We start from the raw sequence: 19364 nt of genomic DNA on the forward strand, positions 1-19364 counted from the left end.
TGTTTATGCCTTCCACTTCACAGGCACTTTTTCCAGGAGCTGATTCTGTCAGCCTTAAAGGGGTGGGTACAGGACTTAGACCTGACTGATCAGTGAGGGCCCTGCAGGCATCTGTCAGAAATCTCCTTGTTGAGGCTGCTAAAAGTAAGATATAAAAGTGTGAGCTGCCAGGGGTATGTGTGAAGTGGGGCTTTCTGAGAATTTTTGCCAAAGGAAAGCAGAGAATGGTGACATCCCTTGAAATCCTGGATCCAGTCATTAAAATCACTGGAATTTTGCTGGGTGTAGTGGTGTACACCTGTAATCCCAGTGACTCAGGAGGCTGAGGTAGGAGGATCACAAGTTCCAGGTCAGTCTCACCAACTTAGTGAGATCCTGTTTCAAAATAAAAAAATTAAAAGGTCTGGAGATGTAGCTTAGTGTTGATGTGACCCTAGGTTCAATCTTCAGTACCATAATCAATCAATCAATCAATTAATTAATGGGATTTAGTTACACAGCCCAGTAAATTTTCTTTCTGGTGCTGAGGATTGAACCCAGGGCCTTGTGCATGCGAGGCAAGTAATCTACCAACTGAGCTATATCCCCAGCCCATAATTTTTTTTTTAAATACAAGTTAACTGGTGGACATGATGGCGCATGCCTGTAATCCCAGTGTGAACACAAGAGGCTAAGACAGGAGAACTGCAAGTTCAATGCCAGCCTCAGCAATTTAGCAAGGCCCTTAAGCAATTTATCAAGACCCTGTCTCAAAAAGGGCTGTGGATGTGGCTCAGTGGTTAAGTGCCACTGGGTTCAATTCCTGTTATCAAAATAAATAAATTACAAGTTAACACTATCAGTTGCCTCTGAACAGGCCTTCTCACGCAACTAAGACAGAAAGGGTGAGTCCTGGGATCTGTTAGAATAACCAACAGTTTATTAAAAGCTTGCCCTGGGGCTCTGTGCCAGCCCCACAGCTGAGAGGGGCTCCCATGACTGCCCCCAGGCCCAGGAGCAGCCCTTTTCAAGGTCCTTCCCCTTGTTCCCCCACCCCAGCCCTGACCCCAATTAAAAAAAAAAAAAAAAAAAAAAAACAGGACAAGACGGCACAGGACGTCAGACAGCAACGGGGGAATGGAGAGACCCAGGCATCCTGACCCCAAGACCCCATCTTGATCCTTCTTTCCAAGGAAGGCCTTGCCTCCTATTCTCCCCGCTTCGGGTCCCAGACCCATTCTGCCACTTCCCAGGTCTGGGGCCCTGTCGTCCCCAGTCCATGGCCCCATTGCAAGGGTAGTATAGTTCTCTGAATATAATATATCTAGACCCACCCTTCCCCTCCCCCAGGGGACTAGATGAATATTTGACACGCACATCTCCCTCCTTTCCCAGGCGGTGATGGAGGGAGACCCTGGCACCATGGTGGGGAAGCAGGGTTCCCAGTCAGCCTTGGGGCACCGATACCCAAGCTGGCCTGGGGCCACTGGCCAGCCCCAAGAAGCTCATGAAATGAGGAGGTTTGAGGGGAGCTGGAGCCAACATCCTGTCCCCACCACCCTTGGGTGGGCCTCAAGCTTACTGCCTGCCAGGATCAGGCTCTGCCCACCCCTGCCCTTGCCCCACTCCTCTGCTCATTCACTCTGCACTTCAGGAGTAGAAGTGGGAGGAACCGTTGAGGATGTGGGAAGCAACACTGGTGCTGCGACTCAGAGGACCAGGCACTGCCGCAGCAGGGGGGCCCACGTTCTCACTGCCACTGCCCCCTGAGGCTGCCCGCCGCAAGGGCTGGGGGCTGTTTCTTAGCAGCAGCAGGGCTCCACCACGGGGTGTTCCACTCTGTGTTGGGGGCCCCAGCCAGTTTGGGGGACCTGGAGGAGCCAGTAGTGACGGCTGACGCCAGGCTGGCGGGGGCATGCCTGGTGGAGGAGGGCCATGGCTCCAGTGTGCCCCTGAGCGAGGAACTGGGCGGGAGGGCCAGGCAGGGGCAGGGGGTGGAGCTGGATAGCCCTGGGCAGCAGCCTCAGCTGGGATGCCCCCCAGAGCCATACTGGAGAAGCCCAGCCTCATGCTCTCAGCATCGAAGGCCTCGATCTCACGGGCCTGCCGCTCAAGCAAACTCCGGATTCGCTCGGAGCGCCCTGTCTGCAGGGCCAGCAGCTCTTCTTCCACCTGGGGCACCCAGAACAGGGGTTAAAGTCCTAGAGTAGGGAGTCTGCCCTCCCTACCACATCCTGGAGGCCAAGCCCCTTACCCGTTGCTCCAGCAATGCCCGCCTCAGAGCTACTCTCTGCTCCAGTTCCCGCAGCTCCCTCTCATGCTGGCTCTCTGTGCGGATCTTGATCTTACTCTGGTAAGCATTAAGCAGCTCCAGCTCCTGTTGAAGCTGCTGCCGAAGAGCCTGGAACTCTGCCTCTTGGGTCTCATCAAGCCGGAGCTGGAGGATAGGAAGAACGAGTTTTAGGGACCTCCTCTCCCACCCCCAAAATCCTCCCCTGCCCCAGGTAGGCCTGGGCCCTAAGGTTGCAAGAAGCAGCGGTCTCAACATCTATCAAAATGGAAGATGGTCATACCCTGTTCACAGCAATTACACTTGCAGGAATCTATCCCCCAGGTATACTTGCACATGTGCTCGAGATGTTCACGGAAGCGTTGTGATAGCAAAATACTGGAAACAACCTAAATGTCCACCAATAAGGGATGGGTTAAATAAATTATGGTACAGCCATACCATGGAAAATTCTACACTGTAAAAAAAAAAATGAGATGTGTATTGACATGGAAAGATGTCCAAGAAATATTAAGTGGACAAAAGAGGTTAGAGAACTGTATGTAAATTGATTCCATTTGGTTAAAGTATTTATATAATTTTCCAAAAATGCATTGGAAAAAAATCTAAATACATTTAATCATTAATAAGTTATCTCTGAGAGGTGGGACTGGGTGACAGAATGGGGCACCGATTCTTTGCACTTCATGTGCATTTTAAGCAGCCCACTCCAGTGTTGTATGGGGTCAGTTTTTAGAACAGCAACCTTCCAAAACTGAAGTTTGACTAATTGGCCTGAGGGCCACACTCATGGTAAATTGCTCCTTGTGTACACATTAAATTAACTCAGGCCCAGGAAAAAATCAGAGCCATTTTCCTTGGTGGTTCTTGGTAGAGTAGGCAGATGGCTTTGTTAAGACCTTAAGAAAATAGTAAAAGAAATAAAACCATTGAGAAGAATATGAAATAACATAAACCATTGTTAGTGGAGTTTACAAACAGTAAACTTACAAACGTAAGAGTATCCAGGTTTCCCTTGTACACAAAGCCCCAGCTCTGTTCACACCTCCTACCTTCCATTGCCCATAACTAAGCTGGAAATAGGCCAGCCTCTACTGTGCTCCCTCCCAGGCCCCCAGGCCTCACCGCCTGTGAGCTGAGCATCTCTGAGATGGACTGGTCATACTGCTCGGCCAAGATCGCCAGCTTTCGGGTCTGTTCTTCCTTGAGCCGCTTAAGGAGGCTCTTGTGCTGAGCTTTGGGCGTAGTCTCCAGCAAGTGTGCCCGCAGAGCCTTGTACTGCCGAGTCTGGATCTTACACGTCTCCTGGAACTGCTTCTTGATCTGCAGCTCCTTAGACTGTGCAGTGGATGGATCAAGGGGAAATGGGGACAGGGAGAGGGGAGAGGAGGAGAAAAAGGAGGAATAACCAGGGGAAAGGGGGAGAAGAGAAGGAGGAGAGGAGACAGAAGCAGAGACAGGGAGAGGGAGAGAAACAGAAAACATGTTAGACAGAGGGGGCGGGGGGAGCTGTATACAGACAGACATGGAGAGATGGGATTGTATTGAGAGAAATCAGGAAGGTCTCAACAGGCAAGAGGTGTGGAGAAAACAAGACAGGTTTCAAGAGCTCGTCCAGAGTTAGGTGGAAACCAAGAGGAATGTCAGAGTTCACAGATAGGGAATCTTTAGAGGACTGAGTGCACAAAAGCAGCTTTGACCATGCAGAGGGAGAAAACGTGATTTTGGGACAGCTTGTGAGCAAATACAAGAATGTGCAAAGGAATGAGACTGAGTAACACAAAACACCCACAGGAGACGGCAACACAACTAAGAACAGACAGGAGGTCCCAGGTCCAGCACCTCAAGAGAGAAGGAAGGAAAGGAGAAGCACTGAGCGGAGAAATGGATAGAAGGGACTGGGACTGCTCCGTTTTGAGCCACAGAAGGGAAAGGGGAAAGGGAGATGACCAGAAAGGGCCTGACAAGTTCAACAGGCCAGCAGCTGCCACCTGACCAGATCCACATTCCAGCCCAGCCCCTATGCATTCAGGTCCCGTTCCAAGCCCACAACCAATCCCAGTCCCAGAGCCCACACAGCTCAGCCTGGCCCCTCGGCTCACCACCCTCAACTGTGGAGGGTTTCCAGCACCATCCCCCAACCCTCTAGGCTAATGCCCGATGCAGGAGAGAGATGCAGCTCCCAAACAGAAGGGAACATGTAGGTAGTGGGTTGGGAGAAAAGGCAGGGAACAAGATGACCAAAGGACCTGGACCCTAAGGGCTCTCTGGAAGGGACCCACAAACAGGAGAAGTATGGGACCAACAAGTTCCGTGGAAGTTCCTCAGGGGCCCAGAGCCCAGGGCTGGTGGTGGTCATGGTGCAATGAAGCTATGAGGCAGAGAGGATGAGGCTGAGGAGTGAAAGGGTTTGAGATAACGTAGATGGGGTGAAGAGGTCATGGAGCTGGGGGCCAAGGGTCCAGATTGGGGGCAAACCAGGGAGGCTAGGCGGCAGGACAAAGCAGACAGAGGCAGCCTGGGCCAAAGGTATAGTTCCGCTCAGATATTTTATTTGTGTTTGTCTTTTTTTTCTTCTTCTTCTTTTTTTTTTTTTTTTGGTGGGGGAAGGGGACAGGTTGGAAGGGAGACAGAAAAACAAAATCAAAGAGGAGAAAAACAAAACAAAACAAAAAAAACATGACTCTTCCCACCCAGCGCCACCCCTGGCCCCAGGCCTGCGTTGATGAGGGTGAGGATGAGCACACATACAGCGGGAGCACAGCAATAACTTAGGGGGGCAGAACACAAAGTGTGACTTCTGGACTCTGCAGTGGAGGCTGGCTGCCTGTCTAGAGGTCAAAGGGCTGGGCTTGGGGGGGGGGACATACTGAAGGAGGAGGTGAAGGGAGGGAAGGACTGAGAACTAGAGAAACGTCACTGAGTTGTGGGAGATAAAGTGCTTGATGCTCTAGATTTGGCCTGCAGTTGGTTACCTCCAAGGAGGCAGGGCCCGGAACTGGCGGGTCCGGGATCTCCGCCCAGCTAGAGTGCTTGGAGGTGGCTGGCGGGAGGCAGGGGGCCCAAATCTGCGTTGGCTGCGTGGTAGCAGCCGAGGGATCCGACTGGGCCTTTCACCCCGAAGTAGTCCCCAGCTGGCCAGTGTGTGGATGGCCCAGGGAGGCAGGCGGGAGGCTAAACCCTGACTGGCCCTTGCTAGGCGCCAGTTCCAGCCCTTGCACAGAGCCCAGACCTTTGCCAACAGTGCTAGTGGGTGCTGAAGAGTGCGGGAATTGCCCTTCCGAGGCCCAGGGATAGGCAGACGGCTGCGGAAGCCATCCTTGTTGGTCTTGGGGTAGAGTGCAAATAGGCCCCGGTCCCCCACAGCCCCACAGCCCTGTAAGGCCCGGAAGGCCATGGGCGACAGGCGCAGCAGAACCCGCAACCAAAGACGAGAGATGCCCCGGCGCATCCGGGGGCCCTGCTGCCGCACCCACTTGCCCCCAGCTGCCATAGCTGCAAGAGGTAGAGCCAGGCCTGGCCAAGCTAGGAGCCAGGCAGCCCCAAGGCCCAGAGGCACACCCATAAGGCCTCGGCGCCAGCTCAAGCCCAGAACAGCCCCTAGTGCAGTTCCCTGGGCCAGGAGTAGGAACAGACTGGGGGGCAGGTGCAGGGCTGTACAAAGGAGCAGATAAGAGGCCCCTAGGCCCACTAGGCCCACCTCAAGGGCCAGCAGAGCTGCTTGCAGGCCACCTCCCCCCTGGGCTGCCAACAGTGGGAGTAGAAGTAGTAGCAGTAAGGGCAGGAGGCCAGAGGAGGACCCCACTGCAAAGGAAAGGCCAGCCAGGAGGCCGTGGGACAGGAGTCCAGGGAGCTGGCTAGTAGGGCCAGGCCTCAGGTGTGGTGGAGGAGGCTCTGGAGGGATGTCTGGAGAAGGACAGCCATCTCCAGGATCCCTAGGGGTTCCAACTGGAGCCCCCTCTTCTTCCTCCTCCTCCTCCTCCGGGACCGGAGTGAGTGCTGGGCCCTGGACCCAGCCTAGCTCAAACTCCTCATCCAGAAGGCTCCCATCCTCCTTCCCCCACAGCCCCCACGCCCCAGCCTCCTCCTGGCCAATAATGCTTCTCTCCTGGGATGTCAGTGAGGGTACTCTAAGCTCCTCTATCTCCTCCTCAGGCAGATCCCAATATTCCTCATTAACTGGACTCCTATGTTTTTGTTGACTAGGACTAAGGGTTCCTGATTCTTCCCCCAAAATCCTCTGCTCCTCTGGCTCCAAGGTGGCCCCTTCCTTTCCCAGAATCCTTCTCTCTGGCACTGCTTCCTCCTCCTCTCCCAGAATCCTTTGGTCCAGGACTGCCTCCTGGCCAGATGAGCAGGGCTGCTCTTGACTAGGGGTGCCTGTGCTGGGTGGTCCCAGAGCCCCAGTAATGGGGAGGCCAGGGGGGCGCTGGCCTGCACGTACTTTGAGGCTCTTGGGTTGCTGGCGAACCTGGGCTGCATGCTTCTGCCGCAACTCTTGCTCCCGTCGCTTATTATACTCCAGTTGGTTGCCCAGTTCTGTCTGATGCTGTAGGCGGGTGAGCTCAGCCCGTGTGCGCTGGACGGCTTGGAGCTGCCGTAGCTCCAGCTCTCGGGTGGCCTCATGCTGCCGCAGCAGCAGTGCACACTCCAAGTCCTTCTGTGTCTGTTTCTTGTTCAAGTCCTGAGGCAGAAGGGAGGCAGGGCCCAGGGCCTGGTCAAGGAACCTTGCTGGTGTTCAGGAAGTAAAAGCCCAGCACTGCCTGGCACAGGGAGCTGGGAGTAGGGTAAAGATGAGGGCTGTCAGCTCTTGTCTGATCTGGGAACACAGACCTAAGGACATTCTAGTAGGATCTGTGGGGATGGAAAGCAAGAGGAGTACTAAAGAGAAGCTAACCCACAGCACTATGAGGGCAGAGGGGAAAGAAGACTCAAGAGTGGCAAATGGAAAGGGAGAGGTTCTGGGAATCGTGACTGGGCTAGAGAGGAAGGGCAGGTGGGGTACCTTACCTCTCGCAACAGGTCCTGGTCCAGGCTGTGACGGGCCAGTAGCATCTTGCGCTTGTACTGTCGACACTGCAGTTCAAAGTATTGGCGCTGTCGCCTTAGCAGCCCTGCTTCCTCCTCTGCCTGGCACTGTTGTAGCTGTTCCTTCTGCCGCAGGAGCCACTCGGCCTTCTCCCGCTTGGGTGTGCTGGGGTTCTCCTGGAGCTCCTGGGTGAGATCAATAGGAGAGCAGGGTCACAGCTGGCTTGCCTGCCCACTTGGCCTGCCATCAGCCTGCCCACTGTGGCAGTCCTAGCCCACCTCCTTTAGCTGTTCCTTCCGAAGCTTATAGGTGCGCTTCTGTGCCTCCAGCAGGGCAGCTAGCTCCTTCTTCTGCTGTCCAAGGATGTGCTGCTGGAACTTTCGTTCCTCAGCCTGGGCAGCTCGTGCCTCCTTCTCACCAATGGCCTGGTGCCGCCGGGCCAGTTTCTCAGCCTCAGCTCCAAAGCCAGCCCGCTGTGCCTCGAGTTCCCTCTGCAGCCGTGCACTGTGCTCCTCACGTTCACCCCTCAGCCGGGACTCCAGGGCCAACAGCTGCTTCTGGTGCTGTCGACGCATTCGTTTGTAGCCACTCAGCTGCTCCCGCAGGGCTGAGTCCTGCTCATGCTCCTGGATCTGACGGCTGACCTGGGTGGGAGAGAGAATAAGAGGGGGCCAGCCCCAGCCCCATCACCTTCATGCTCCCAGGAAGATCATGGATTTCAGACTCACTGGATTTGTTCTCATTGAGTACCTTCCTCACACTTAGCTTTTCTCAGCTGTTTCCTCAACCGGATAATGGAGACATTATCAACTCATGGGTTAGTGAGATCATATGATAAAAGACACAGGGCCTCCCACAAAAACATGAACAATTAAAATTAGTTCAAAAAAATGAATAAGACAGCTAGGTGGAGTATGGAGGCTGGGGCAGGAGGATGGCAAATTAAAGGACAGCCTCAGCAACTTAGTGAGACCCTGTTCTCAAAACTTAAAAATAAAACAACACAGAATAACACAGACCTGGGCTCAAATCCCAGTTCTGCCATTTATCAACCATATGACCTCAAGCAGGTTAACTTCTCAAAGCATTCTTACCTTATCTGCTACATGGGGCAATAACACATCCTTACAGGGGGCTATGTAGACAAATTTGATACATAGGGAAAGCATCTCAAATACTTGGGAATATGAAGTATTGGCATCTTCACCTTCAGCAACACAAGGAGCCAACTATGGTCCCAGGAGCTAAGCTGGGATATGGGTTCTGAGATGCTAGAACAGGAATACTGGTCCTGAATGTCTTCTCCAAAGTTTGACCTCTGGTTCCATCCTCAACTGCTCTGTTAGTTGACCAAGACCTTGAAAGTCACAGACCTCTCTGTATGGTCTCATAAAACAACAAGCACTCCAAGAGCTGAATCACCAGCCACAGGGAGAGGATATAAGAATATATCAGATCTACCGACTGACTGGCCTCTAAGGGGATTATCAGTACTTAAATTAAGCTTCAAGGGAATGTGATCCAAAGGTTTATTAAAGGCATGAATGAAAAGCTACGTTTTATGAAAACTCTAACACCTTATCCTGTGAACTGTGAAAAAGATTGCCATGAATTGACTTTAGGAGAGGACCAAGGTTTTTCTAATAGGATTTGAGACCCACCAAAGGTGCATAGGCAAGCAGCACCTCTGAGCCACAGTGGCTCATTTCCCAAATGGGATCTGACCCTCTCCCTCCAGGACAGCAGGAAACATTAAATGCAGGGGTATGGGTGGGCCTGGCAGCCAATCACCAAAGTAAAGCAGATCCATCTTCCCTCTGTGGCAGAAATTCATCAAGCTAGCATAACACTTTTCAGGAGTACCACAGCAGGTTGGATTTGACTGTGAACAAGGGCATGAAGCGTTTGGCTAATAAACCCTGGGAACACCCCCAGATGTTAATTCAGCCAGGTCACAAAAAATGGAAGTAAGAGTTTGCTAAGCTACGAATACAGACTGGGTAATGGGACCAAAACAGTGTGCTGGTAGAAGAGAGCAGAAGGGCCAACGAGAGAAGGCAAGAGACAGTAATAGAGAGTAGAATCTGGATTTAATCATGGGACACAAGAAGCAGTCATTGCTGGGCTTAATTTGGAACATCCAGGTGATAGATAAAAGGACAGTGAACCAGATGAGTGAGGATGACCACACTTACCAGGGAGGCAGTACGGATGGTGGCAAAGTGGTCCCGGTTGCGGCAATAGGCTCGGCGGCGGGCAGAAGAGGTGGTGGAGGTGGGAGCAGGGGCTGCAGGTGGCTGGAGCGGGCCTGGGGTTATCTCTGGCTGGTAGGGGTCATCATACAGGTTATCAGAGCCCTAGAGGAGTGTAAGGTGGAAAGGATAGCTGAGGTTCAGAAGACACTGGGCCCAAAGGGAGTTATCAGAGGGAACATGTTCAGACTTAGAAAGGAGGAGCAATCAGACTGAGAGGAAGAGCTGGGAACTCAGCCACTTGTTCCTGAGGCCTGCTACATACCGGCAACCTGTGGATGATGGAGCTGTGGGAGGTGACTGTGTGTTCCCCCTCCTGCATCATGGCCATCTCTCGGGCTTCAGGGCCTTCCTCTTCCTCCTCTTCTTCTTCCTCTTCTTCCTCATCCTCCTCATTGTCTGAGGCATCTGCTAGGCTGTTGACTGAGCTGCTCTGGCTGGAGGCGCTGATGGACATGCTAGGCACTGAGTGGCTACTCTCTAGACTGGTCAGTGTCCCCGCCCGGTGCATGTAGGGCTCTGCTTCCTGTGAACAGGGCGTGGGCTGTTGGGCAGGGAAGGGGAAGGACAAAGGGAGTGTGCATGGAGGTAGCACAAGGAGACAGAGGGTCTGAAGAGAGGTGGGGAAGTGGGGCTAAGCCCAGCATGGGGGTTAAGGAAGGTGGCAGGGCAAGCTGGGTCACCTCCTCTTCTTCTGGGGCCTCAGTGCCAGGGCCATTAGGTGCCTCTTGGAACAGTATCTTCTTCATCTTGCGGTACTGCAGGTTGTCCAGTTCCCGCACAGCATCCTTAGTCCTCTGGATTAGGTCCATGATGACTGTAGGTGGCCGCTCCCGGAGCACAAAGCGGTGCTGGGGAAAGAGAACACTGAGGGCTGCTGCTGACTCCCCCATAAGCCATGGTTCTTGGCATTTCCTCTGCCCCGAGGTCCATACCCACTAAGGGATGATGCTGGCCTTGTCTCAACTGCTCCTCCTCCAACAATTTTGTCCACCACCCAGTCTACTCTCCAGGCTCAAGTTCCTCCAGGAATGGCTGATAGGTAAGTCAAAAGATCTGGATTCTAGTCCAGCTCTAATAATCAAAAATGCTATGAAACCTTAGACATGTGACAAGGTCTCTTTAGGCCTCATAAAGTTTCTCACAATTATAAAACAAGTAGGTCAAACTAGATAGTCTAAGTCAGTTCTCAAGTAGGGCTCCTAAGGTTCCCCTAGATCTGTGAAAGCAAAGAGGCCCCACTAATTTTGCCAATTCAAAACCTAAGGGAAATCATACATTTACCCACGATAAGGCTACACGGGCTTTGGGTTTGAATTAGAACAGATCAGTGTGGTAACCCTTGTTATCGCATGCTGACCAGAAGCTCTGGTTGGCAATTATATACATCTTTGATTAATAAACGATGGGAAAACAAATTACTATTTAATAAATTAAGGTATTAGTTAATAAACTAAGGCACAATAATTACTTCATAAATTAAGGAAGACAAAATCTTACAAAACAGAAAGTCTATCAGGTATAGGGGCTAGAAGTGGAAACTCATAAAAAAAAAAAAAATGTTCTTGACAGAGGAAGAACTGGGAACCATTCGTTTCACTGAGGGTTTCTGCGGCTCTACCAAGCTACAGTTCTAGAATAACGTAGGCCAGCAAACACTCACCTTCAGAAGAACCTCTGAGGTTGGTCTGTCTTGAGGGATTTTCTGAAGACAGGAGTCAACAAAATTCCGGAAGTACTCAGACCTAGATGTCAGAGAAGATGGAAGACAGGTAAGGAGGGCATAAGCCAGGCAGCCTAACTCCATGGTTAACCCCTGGGCCCAGGAATCCCAGTCCTCACCAGTGTCCTGACTGGAGCACGGGGGACTCATTCTGTGCAATGTGGTATAAGGCACTCATCGCATTCATGTTAAACAGTGGTGGTTTCCGTTCCGCTAGAAAAAGATTAAGGGGTAGAAGGTGAGAGATGGCATGTGAGCAAAAGAGAACACAGAGAACTTGGGGTCAAATCCCAGCTCTCTTGCTACATGACCTTGAGCAATGCCCATAATCCTATTCAGTCTCAATACCTTCATCTGTAAAATCCAACACTCATCCTCTCTGTTGCACACAGGTGGAGCAGGGATCAAAGAAAATAACCTACACAAAAGCACCAAAAACAGGCAGAAGGGAGCCCATTCACTTATTGGCCCACTAATGTTTACTGGGTACCAAATAAGAACAAAAAACTTGCTAACTATTATGGTACAGGAAGATAAGGAAATACAAGATTCAGGTCTTCAAGGAACTCCCTTGCCTTCAAGGATGTCTGGAAGGTTGACAGTGTAATGGGCCTTTGAGCTAGTACCTTCCAAGGGAATTCAGGGAATATCTTTTGGAAAAAGGGATGTTGGGAGGTAGACGTTACGTTAGAAATTGTGACCCAGAAAAATGTTTTGTTATTTATGCTTTTGGCCTTAACAGTAATTTTTAAAAATTAATTGCGAATAATACCTCAATAATAATCTAAATTTCTCTTAAAAAATTTGACCTGGTGAAACAGTCTACATTCCTACATTAACAATGAGCTGGAGCTAAAGCCTTCCTCCTATGGGAATGCCAGTTTCTAGTGTGCCATACCTTCTTCCACAATGTTTCTCTGATACTAAGTATGCCACTTCCTATTTCTATGACCCACTGACCCCGGCCGCAAATAGAAATGGACTGTGGAAATGGAGGGAAATGGCACATCCAAATATCTTATCTCAGGCACAGGGCTTGATATAAACCAAGGCAAGAAAGTGGAAAATTTCACAACCAGGGGATAGATCCTGTGAAGGAGAGAGCCAGTTTCTAGGAGCAGAGCCCCTTGTCTGGTGTAAGGAAGGACCCCATCAATGATCCCCACTGGCTTCAGTCTTGCAGGTAATGAGGAGCCACTGATGGCTGAGAGGGAGCGAAATGACTGCACTGAGCTTAAGCAAATCTCTCTGGCACCAGTATTCAAGACAGACTAAAAGGGAGAAGAAACCAGTAGTAGAAAAGAGCACTCCAGGAAATTGTTGGTAAGAGCAACTAACAGCAACTCTTGGACAACTGGCAATGAGTTGGAAGTTTTTACCTCATTTAATGGTTGCTTCAGTAGTGTGGGATACAGGGATGAGAACCCTGACATGGCTTTAATAAGTGCTCATGAACTCACTTGGGCCTAATTCTTGAGCCTTCTTACTCTTCTGCATTACATTGCTTCAGTCGCCCGTGCTTGCTCTTACCTGTACATGCTGCTCTGGAACCTTCTTCCCTCTACCTTTCCAGCAGCTATTATTTGTCTTGTGGGTCTGTTTAAACATCTCTGCTATAAGGAGGCCTTCCTCAGCCCCTAAACTAGGTTAAAATCCATTGTTTTATGTCTGTACCACTCCTGGAGCTTCACTATTCAGCTTTCATCACACAAAGAGAAAACATGTCTGGCTTTCTCAACTCAAATGTAAGTTCCATGAGGGCAGGAACCTCATTCACTACCATGCCCTCAGAACCTAGCACAGTGCATGCCACACAGCGGACACTCAAAGGAGTGATGACTACTACAAAATATTTAGGTGGAAGAATTGGCAGAATTTGAGAGTTGCTTGAATTGGGAATCCATGGTAGAATCAAAATGTACAGAAGCTTGGAAGGCCTTGGGATCCCATCCTCCTAGGATGGGGATAGTAACACAAAGGGAGCCGAGAAGAGAGAGGATAAGGGAGCAGCCAGGAGGACATCCTTACCCAGCTCGATGCAGGTTATCCCCAAGGACCAGACATCTACTTTGCCATCATACTGCCCCTCATCCATTGCCAGGATCACCTCCGGAGCCATCCTGGGAGAATTGTCAGGAGAGAAAGGCTTTAAACCACCCCAGCAACACCTACCCCCAACATCCCAGCTTTCTCTACTTACCACCAGTCTCACTCACCAGTATGGGGTGCCCACAAAGGAGTTGGCGGGTGCCATGATGGACGCGGAGCCAAAGTCCCCCAGCTTCACTAAGCCTGGCTCTGAGAGAAGGATGTTTCCAGCCTTTACATCCCTGCCAGAGGCAAAGTTCAGGGATGAAATATGTGTCTCAAGGCAGGGGATTTAACAGTTTCAAAGACTATAATCCAGTAAAATGAGTGGTGTCAGTCAGATGATGGTACCCAGCCACTGTCAGTACTCCTATACCTATGAATCATGTTGTGGGAGTGCAGATACGCCAGGCCCTGAAGTGCTCCGTGGGTCACAGCTGCAATTTCTACCTCCTGAAGGGGCTTCTTGTGCACTGATGAGGGAGGGAGGGAGGGAGGGAGGGAGGGAGAGAGGGAGGGAGGGAGGGAAAATATCAAGTTAAGGAAGCTCACATTTAGGACTGGAATAAACTCCCTTTGTCCCTCCCCTATAGCTTCTCTGTTCTTTTTGATCCCCATATATTGGCTATCTTGTCACTTACCTTCTAGAAGGTCTGAAGCTGAGCCCAGGCAATATTCCATCACCAGCTAAGGAAGGGGCAAGCATTAGATCAGAAAATCCTGACCATTCCTGGCCCAGCTCCCTTAGGCAGAGATTCAAAACAGAGCTTCCTTACCTATCTCTGACTTAGGCAATACCCCATGAGGAAGGGCAAACAGAGAAAATGAGGTGGTAGTAGGAGAGATCCTACAGTCAGGCCTTTCCTAGAAAGAGCCCAAGACACTCACCACTACTCCCATCTGGATCCCTTTAAAGCCCCATTCAATCTCTACCTCCTCAAGCCCATATGCACTTTTCTGGCTATTAACAGTCTATTTCATTCCTTGGACCAACCTCTCCTTTTAGATCAATCCTGCTACTCAAGGGTTGGCCTTAAGAATACAGTAGTCAGGAAAGACTTTCTCCTTCCAAAGATCTTTGAACAGGGTGCACTTAGACTGAACCAGAACAAGATAAGACTGAGTAGGGATAAACATTAGGACAGAGTACAAGAGCCAGCTCACCCAAGCGGTGTGCTCCCTCAGGTAACAGCCCCGGTACTGAATGGTATTGGGATGCCGGAGCTTCTGTAAGAACCGCACCTCCTTGATGATATCCTGCCATTTCTAGGAAGAGGTCAGAGTAGAAGGGGGTCACCCAGTGTGCACCTTGCAACTGGGGTTCCCTCCCAACCAAGATGGTCTTGGTGAGCCTGACTCACCTCATTTGATTGCTTTCCGCTATAGGACATCTTCTTGATGGCCACCACCTCACTATTCCGGACATCCCGGGCCTAGAGAATCAGACCAGAGGGTAGTGAAGACCCCCACTGAGCACAAGGCAGAGAAGGCTTGCTGGCTGACTTGAAGAGGGCAGGGAAGGTTAGAGTGGCGTAGGAAGGCTGTCTAGAGGTCTATAGAGTTAAGAATAGAGTCCTCTCCCCTGCTTTACCCTCTCAAAACCCCACTCACAAAGTACACAGCTCCAAAGCTGCCATGGCCAATTTCCCGGAGGTCAGAGAAGAGCTTTTCAGGGTCATCCTTGAAGAAGAGTTCAGCTACATCTGGGTCCTTCAGGCTCCCGGCCCGGCCCCCAGCTGGCATGGCGGCCCCTGGGGCCCCTGAGAGTGGGGCCTGGCCTAGAGAATAGAGATGGGAATCTTAGAGCAAGGACGGGGCCTTCCGGAAGAGGAAGGAGCCCCCTCAAGTTCCTGCTTTCTCCTCCCCTCATTCACTGATGAGGGGGAGGCACTGCTGAGGAAGGGCAAGGGGAGATTAGGAAGAACATCAAAGCTCCAAAAAAAATGAAGTTGCCCTGGCAACCAGATCACGGGGGCCGGGTCCCTGGAGTCCCTAAAACTGGTAGGAAGACTCTGGGAAGCTAAGCATCCTCACCACCACTCTCAGCCCTCAACAAGTTTCCATTTCCCTATACCTGTTATTTTCCCTCAAGGAGAAACAGGCCTCCCTGCCAGATCCCCACATGTCCTGTCCCAAGTCCCAAACCCCACTGATTTCCATGTACCTTCCTCTTCCCCTTGATGTCGCGGCCCCCTCCTCCCTCAACCTCTCACACCCTGAAAAAGAACAGGAAACAGCCAAGCCGGAGATGGTGGAAATCCGGCCATTGTTATAAGTGGGGACTGGCCCATAGGGGCCAGGAGACTCACTCTCAAAAAAGGGTAGAAGACACTGCAGCAAGGAGGAGTTCTAGAACAGGAAAGACAGTAATATAAATGATATCTGGCTTTGAGGGCCTCTCTGGGATCTGGATTGCCCCCCTTATCCACTCCAACTGCTTGAGCAACACACCCAAGTACAGGCATTTACTGGGTACAAACAACATTTACTGGGCATGGATAGTAAACACCTCACACACATCATCTCATTCAATCCTCGCCATAACCTTATGAGGAAAGTACTATCATTACCCCTTTTTTATAGATTAGGAAACAGGCTCAAAAAGGTTAAGGGACTTGCCCAAAGTTGGGTCTACCTCTACCACCACCACCACCACCACCAGGCTTTCAGAACAGCCCTATGAAACCAGCAGGGCAGGATCAGGATCATCATTTCCCAGGTGAAATCACTGAGGCAGAGAGGAAAAAAGAATTCTCCAAGGTCAGAGAATAGGACCTTCTCCTCTTATCAGGCCTGCATGCTCAATATTTTCTCAGCTTGCCACTCCAAGCTCAGCCACCCTCCTGCAGGAAGCCTCCACTGACCAGCTTTTGGGGAAAGTTCCCAGAGTACTCAAACACCCAAAGAGAGTTCCTGGAGGGCATTAGAACCAGGACTTTAGAGGGGCTTCTAGGGGAAGTTCCTAGCTAAACACTTATCAGGATTTAGGCACAAAGAAGCCTTCAGCAGAGCTGGACTCCCAGGGCAGAATTTTAGTTACTTAAAAGCACCCAACAATTTTAGCATGTAATTATATTCTGTCGTGCATTGTTTCCTGTTGTGTTGTTAATTTTGTCTCCTCAGCCCAACTGGAAGCTGGAGGGCAAGGAGGGAGCCTGACTCTCCAGTGGGCCCCCAGGGTGCCAGGGCTCAGAATAGCCTGGGAGATTGATTGATTGCCCTCAGCCCAGCCCTCAGCAGCTTCCAGGCTGCTCAAAGCAGGCCCCCTTCTCCCTTCTGCCAGCAATGGTGCCAAGCATCTCTCACCCCACCGCACACCCACACGCAAAGGCAGGTGCTCACAACTTGCCAAGGGAATCTTCCTGACCTCTTTACCAGCACTGAGCCCAAGACGGCCAATCCAATCCAAGACGAAAGGGGTGTCAGTCACTGGCAAAACATCACACAGGTCCTCTTCCTCACAATAACAAACATTTGAGCAATCATCAAGATCTGTGCTAAATCACAACCACCCTTTAAGGCAAATAATGTTATCTCTGCCCTGTAGACAAGGAACACCAAATCTGCCTGTGTTTAAGCTGTACCACTAGCACATCCCATCTGCAATGTACAGCAACAGGGCTTTGAATAAGTTCCTAATACTTCTCGGTCTTCTCTTACATTAAATGGATTACAGCATGGGACTGTTGTGAGATTTTAATGAGATCTTATACTTGGGAACACTATGCAGACACTCAACATATGGATTTTTCCTTCTCTGCCCCCAGGGTTGCCACAAGGCTTTAATCCTTTGGGGGATTTGGCTTTAACTGTTAAGAGAAGCCACTATGGCCCTCATTTATTAGAACAGACAGCCTTCTTAAAAACCCAAGCCAAAGACTGGGATCAGGGTAAAGATGAAGGTCACAGTAGATACAAAAATCCATAAGGCAGAGGCAGGAGCCAGAGCCTCCAATCAGGCAATGCTCCTGAGTACAGCCTTCCTGGAAAGGAAGCTCATTTCATTCCCATTTTTAAATCTCACCTCAATTCATTCTCCTATGGATCCCTGGCCAAGCCCAGGTCAGAAGAAAAGAGATAGCAAGAAACAGGTATAGATCAGGGGAGCAAGACTTGATGGAGTTCTTGGGTAAAAATCCCCATTCTGACACTATGTGACCTTGGGCAACCTCTCTGGGCCTCAATGTTCTTAACTGTAAAACGGGAAGACAGCAATAAAGGTGAATGGTGGTGGTGTCACATGAGAATGGGTGCAAAAATACTTTGTAAAGATAGACCCACTGACAAATATATGAGATTATACCATCATAATAAGAGGTAGAAAAGAAGGTAACTGTAGCTGGGGGAGTATTGCCAAGCGCCCCCTCCCACCCACTCTTCTTTGCAAGGACAAGAAACCCAACCAGACCAAGCCTAAAAAGCAGATTAGCAGACCCACCACGGGATTCAGAGGCATAGGAATCAACACCCCAGAGCAGGAAAAAGGGAATCATGGAGGAAAAGAGGTGGCTGGGAGAGGCAAAGTGAACAGGGTGAGAGGACAGGAAGGCTGCAAACCCATCTGATTAGCTCAATCACCCTAGGGCGTGACCCCTGCTGACATCAAAGACCCTGTCAACCACCTGGGTTCCCCATCAACCGGGCACAATGAAGGAAAGAGGAAGTGGCAGAGGCTGACCACTGACCAGCCAGGCTTCCCCATCCTGAGGAGAGAGCCCATCCAGGCCCAGCTTCTCAGAAAGGATCACCCTTTCTTTTCAGGGCTAGACACAGGGACCCGCGCCCCTGCACCCCATGTCTCACCTGGTAGGGGTCACTATGGTGCCCCAGCGCCTCCGCTTCCGCCTGGAGTCCTCCAGCGGCTTGCCAAGCAGGGAGAGGGGCAAGGAGACCTCTCCCCTTGCCACCTCTTCCTCGGCTTTCGCCCTTCCTGAGGGGCGGACCCGGGAAGCCTCCCCTGGAGGGGAGGGGGTGACAACCTGATCTGACCTCGCGGTCCAGTCCTCCCCCAACTCGAGGGCGACAGTTGCTGAATCCCGGATTTGATTGTGGGGTATGAACCCCGAATATTTGCACGGGGATAAAATGAATCCGATATTTGAACACCTGGGGAATGAACCCCGGATAGTGGTGCACGCGGGGGCCTGAACCCCAAGATATTTGAAATTCTATAAAACAGAGACCCAGGTTTAGAGAGGTTGGGACTCGAGTTCAAGCTACCTTGAATATGAGGACTGATACCTGGGTATCTGAGAAGCAAGGGGCCAAGCCCGGAAATTTGGGACCCAAGGGCCTGAGCCCCAGGTCTTCGGCCACCTACAGGGGGCCCACCCCTAGGACGTCCGGCAGCACGGCCCCACTCACGCCGGGGTCCGAGAGTGACAGCCCCCACTCCCGCCCTGGACTCCTCTCTCCCCCCTCCTCTCTCCGGAGGACTAGTAAAAGACTGTAGCTAAGGCGCTGATGACGGTCCCCGCGCTCTCTCTCCCTCTCCTCTTCTCCGTCTCAAGCCTCTCTCGGCACCACAGCCCCGGTCTCGTCCCGGTCTCCCTCTCCCTCTTCCTCCCAATTCCAAGATGGAGACCGGGCGGGAGCGCGCAGGCGCGGTAGGGACGCCGGGCCAGGGAGGGCGGGGTCCCAAAGAAGCAGCCCCGCCCCTCTTTCCTTAAGGCCGGTGCCCGGGAGCCAGGCAGCCACCCAGCCAGAATGCGCGCGCGCCCCGCCACGCGGACCCTGGGTGGGAGGAGGCGGGTAGCAAGGGTAGACTTGCAGGGGGAGGAGCCCAGCGCGCGGTCCGACGACTGGTGGTGGAGAAGGCTGAGGCGCATGCGTTTGCCCCGCCTTAGCTCTGTGCCTGAGCCTGTTGCTAGGGGAAGCTTTGAGGGGGCGCGGGTGGAAGGAAAGAGGCCGTGATTTGCGCCTGCGTGCAGCGTAGAAGCTGGGAGGGGTAAGGGAAAGCTGCTGCTGGGAGCGGAAAAGGCGGGAAAGTGGACCGTCCAGAGG

At 51.6% G+C, this 19364-nt stretch overlaps 1 protein-coding gene across 7 annotated transcripts; it reads right to left on the minus strand.

Moving 5' to 3' along the window:
• Positions 1-917: 917 nt before the first annotated feature.
• Positions 918-19010, minus strand: Taok2 (TAO kinase 2). Of its 7 annotated transcripts, none has more exons than XM_076840908.2 (19): positions 18165-18997; positions 14973-15139; positions 14723-14794; positions 14526-14627; positions 14003-14048; positions 13738-13834; positions 13490-13603; positions 13302-13393; positions 11393-11486; positions 11214-11295; positions 10234-10401; positions 9816-10094; positions 9494-9655; positions 7577-7942; positions 7280-7483; positions 6714-6953; positions 3395-3607; positions 2234-2416; positions 918-2151 (listed from the first exon to the last, which is right to left on the minus strand). In XM_076840908.2, exons 2-19 carry the CDS (start codon positions 15102-15104, stop codon positions 1630-1632), a joined length of 3168 nt encoding a protein of 1055 aa, XP_076697023.1. In that variant the 5' UTR covers positions 15105-15139; positions 18165-18997; the 3' UTR covers positions 918-1629. The 7 variants fall into 7 exon arrangements, with proteins under 7 accessions (XP_076697023.1, XP_076697024.1, XP_076697025.1 ...); XM_076840909.2 differs by having other exon boundaries at positions 9816-10076; positions 18165-18996; XM_076840911.2 differs by lacking the exon at positions 918-2151 and adding an exon at positions 2553-2658 and having other exon boundaries at positions 2329-2416; positions 18165-18994.
• Between the last annotated feature and the right edge of the window lie 354 nt (positions 19011-19364).

This window comes from Callospermophilus lateralis, chromosome 19 (genome assembly GCF_048772815.1).
Source record: "Callospermophilus lateralis isolate mCalLat2 chromosome 19, mCalLat2.hap1, whole genome shotgun sequence".
Taxonomy (NCBI): Eukaryota; Metazoa; Chordata; class Mammalia; order Rodentia; family Sciuridae; genus Callospermophilus; species Callospermophilus lateralis.

Coding starts and splice junctions, on each gene's coding strand:
- Taok2 (XM_076840904.2), bottom strand. CDS start 15,104: ATGCCAGCTGGGGGCCGGGCCGGGAGCCTGAAGGACCCAGATGTAGCT. Junction 11,487..13,301: donor GATAACCTGCATCGAGCTGG/GTAAGGATGTCC, acceptor ATCTTTTTCTAG/CGGAACGGAAACCACCACTG. Junction 9,656..9,815: donor CCATCATCCACAGGTTGCCG/GTATGTAGCAGG, acceptor ACACTCCTCTAG/GGCTCTGATAACCTGTATGA.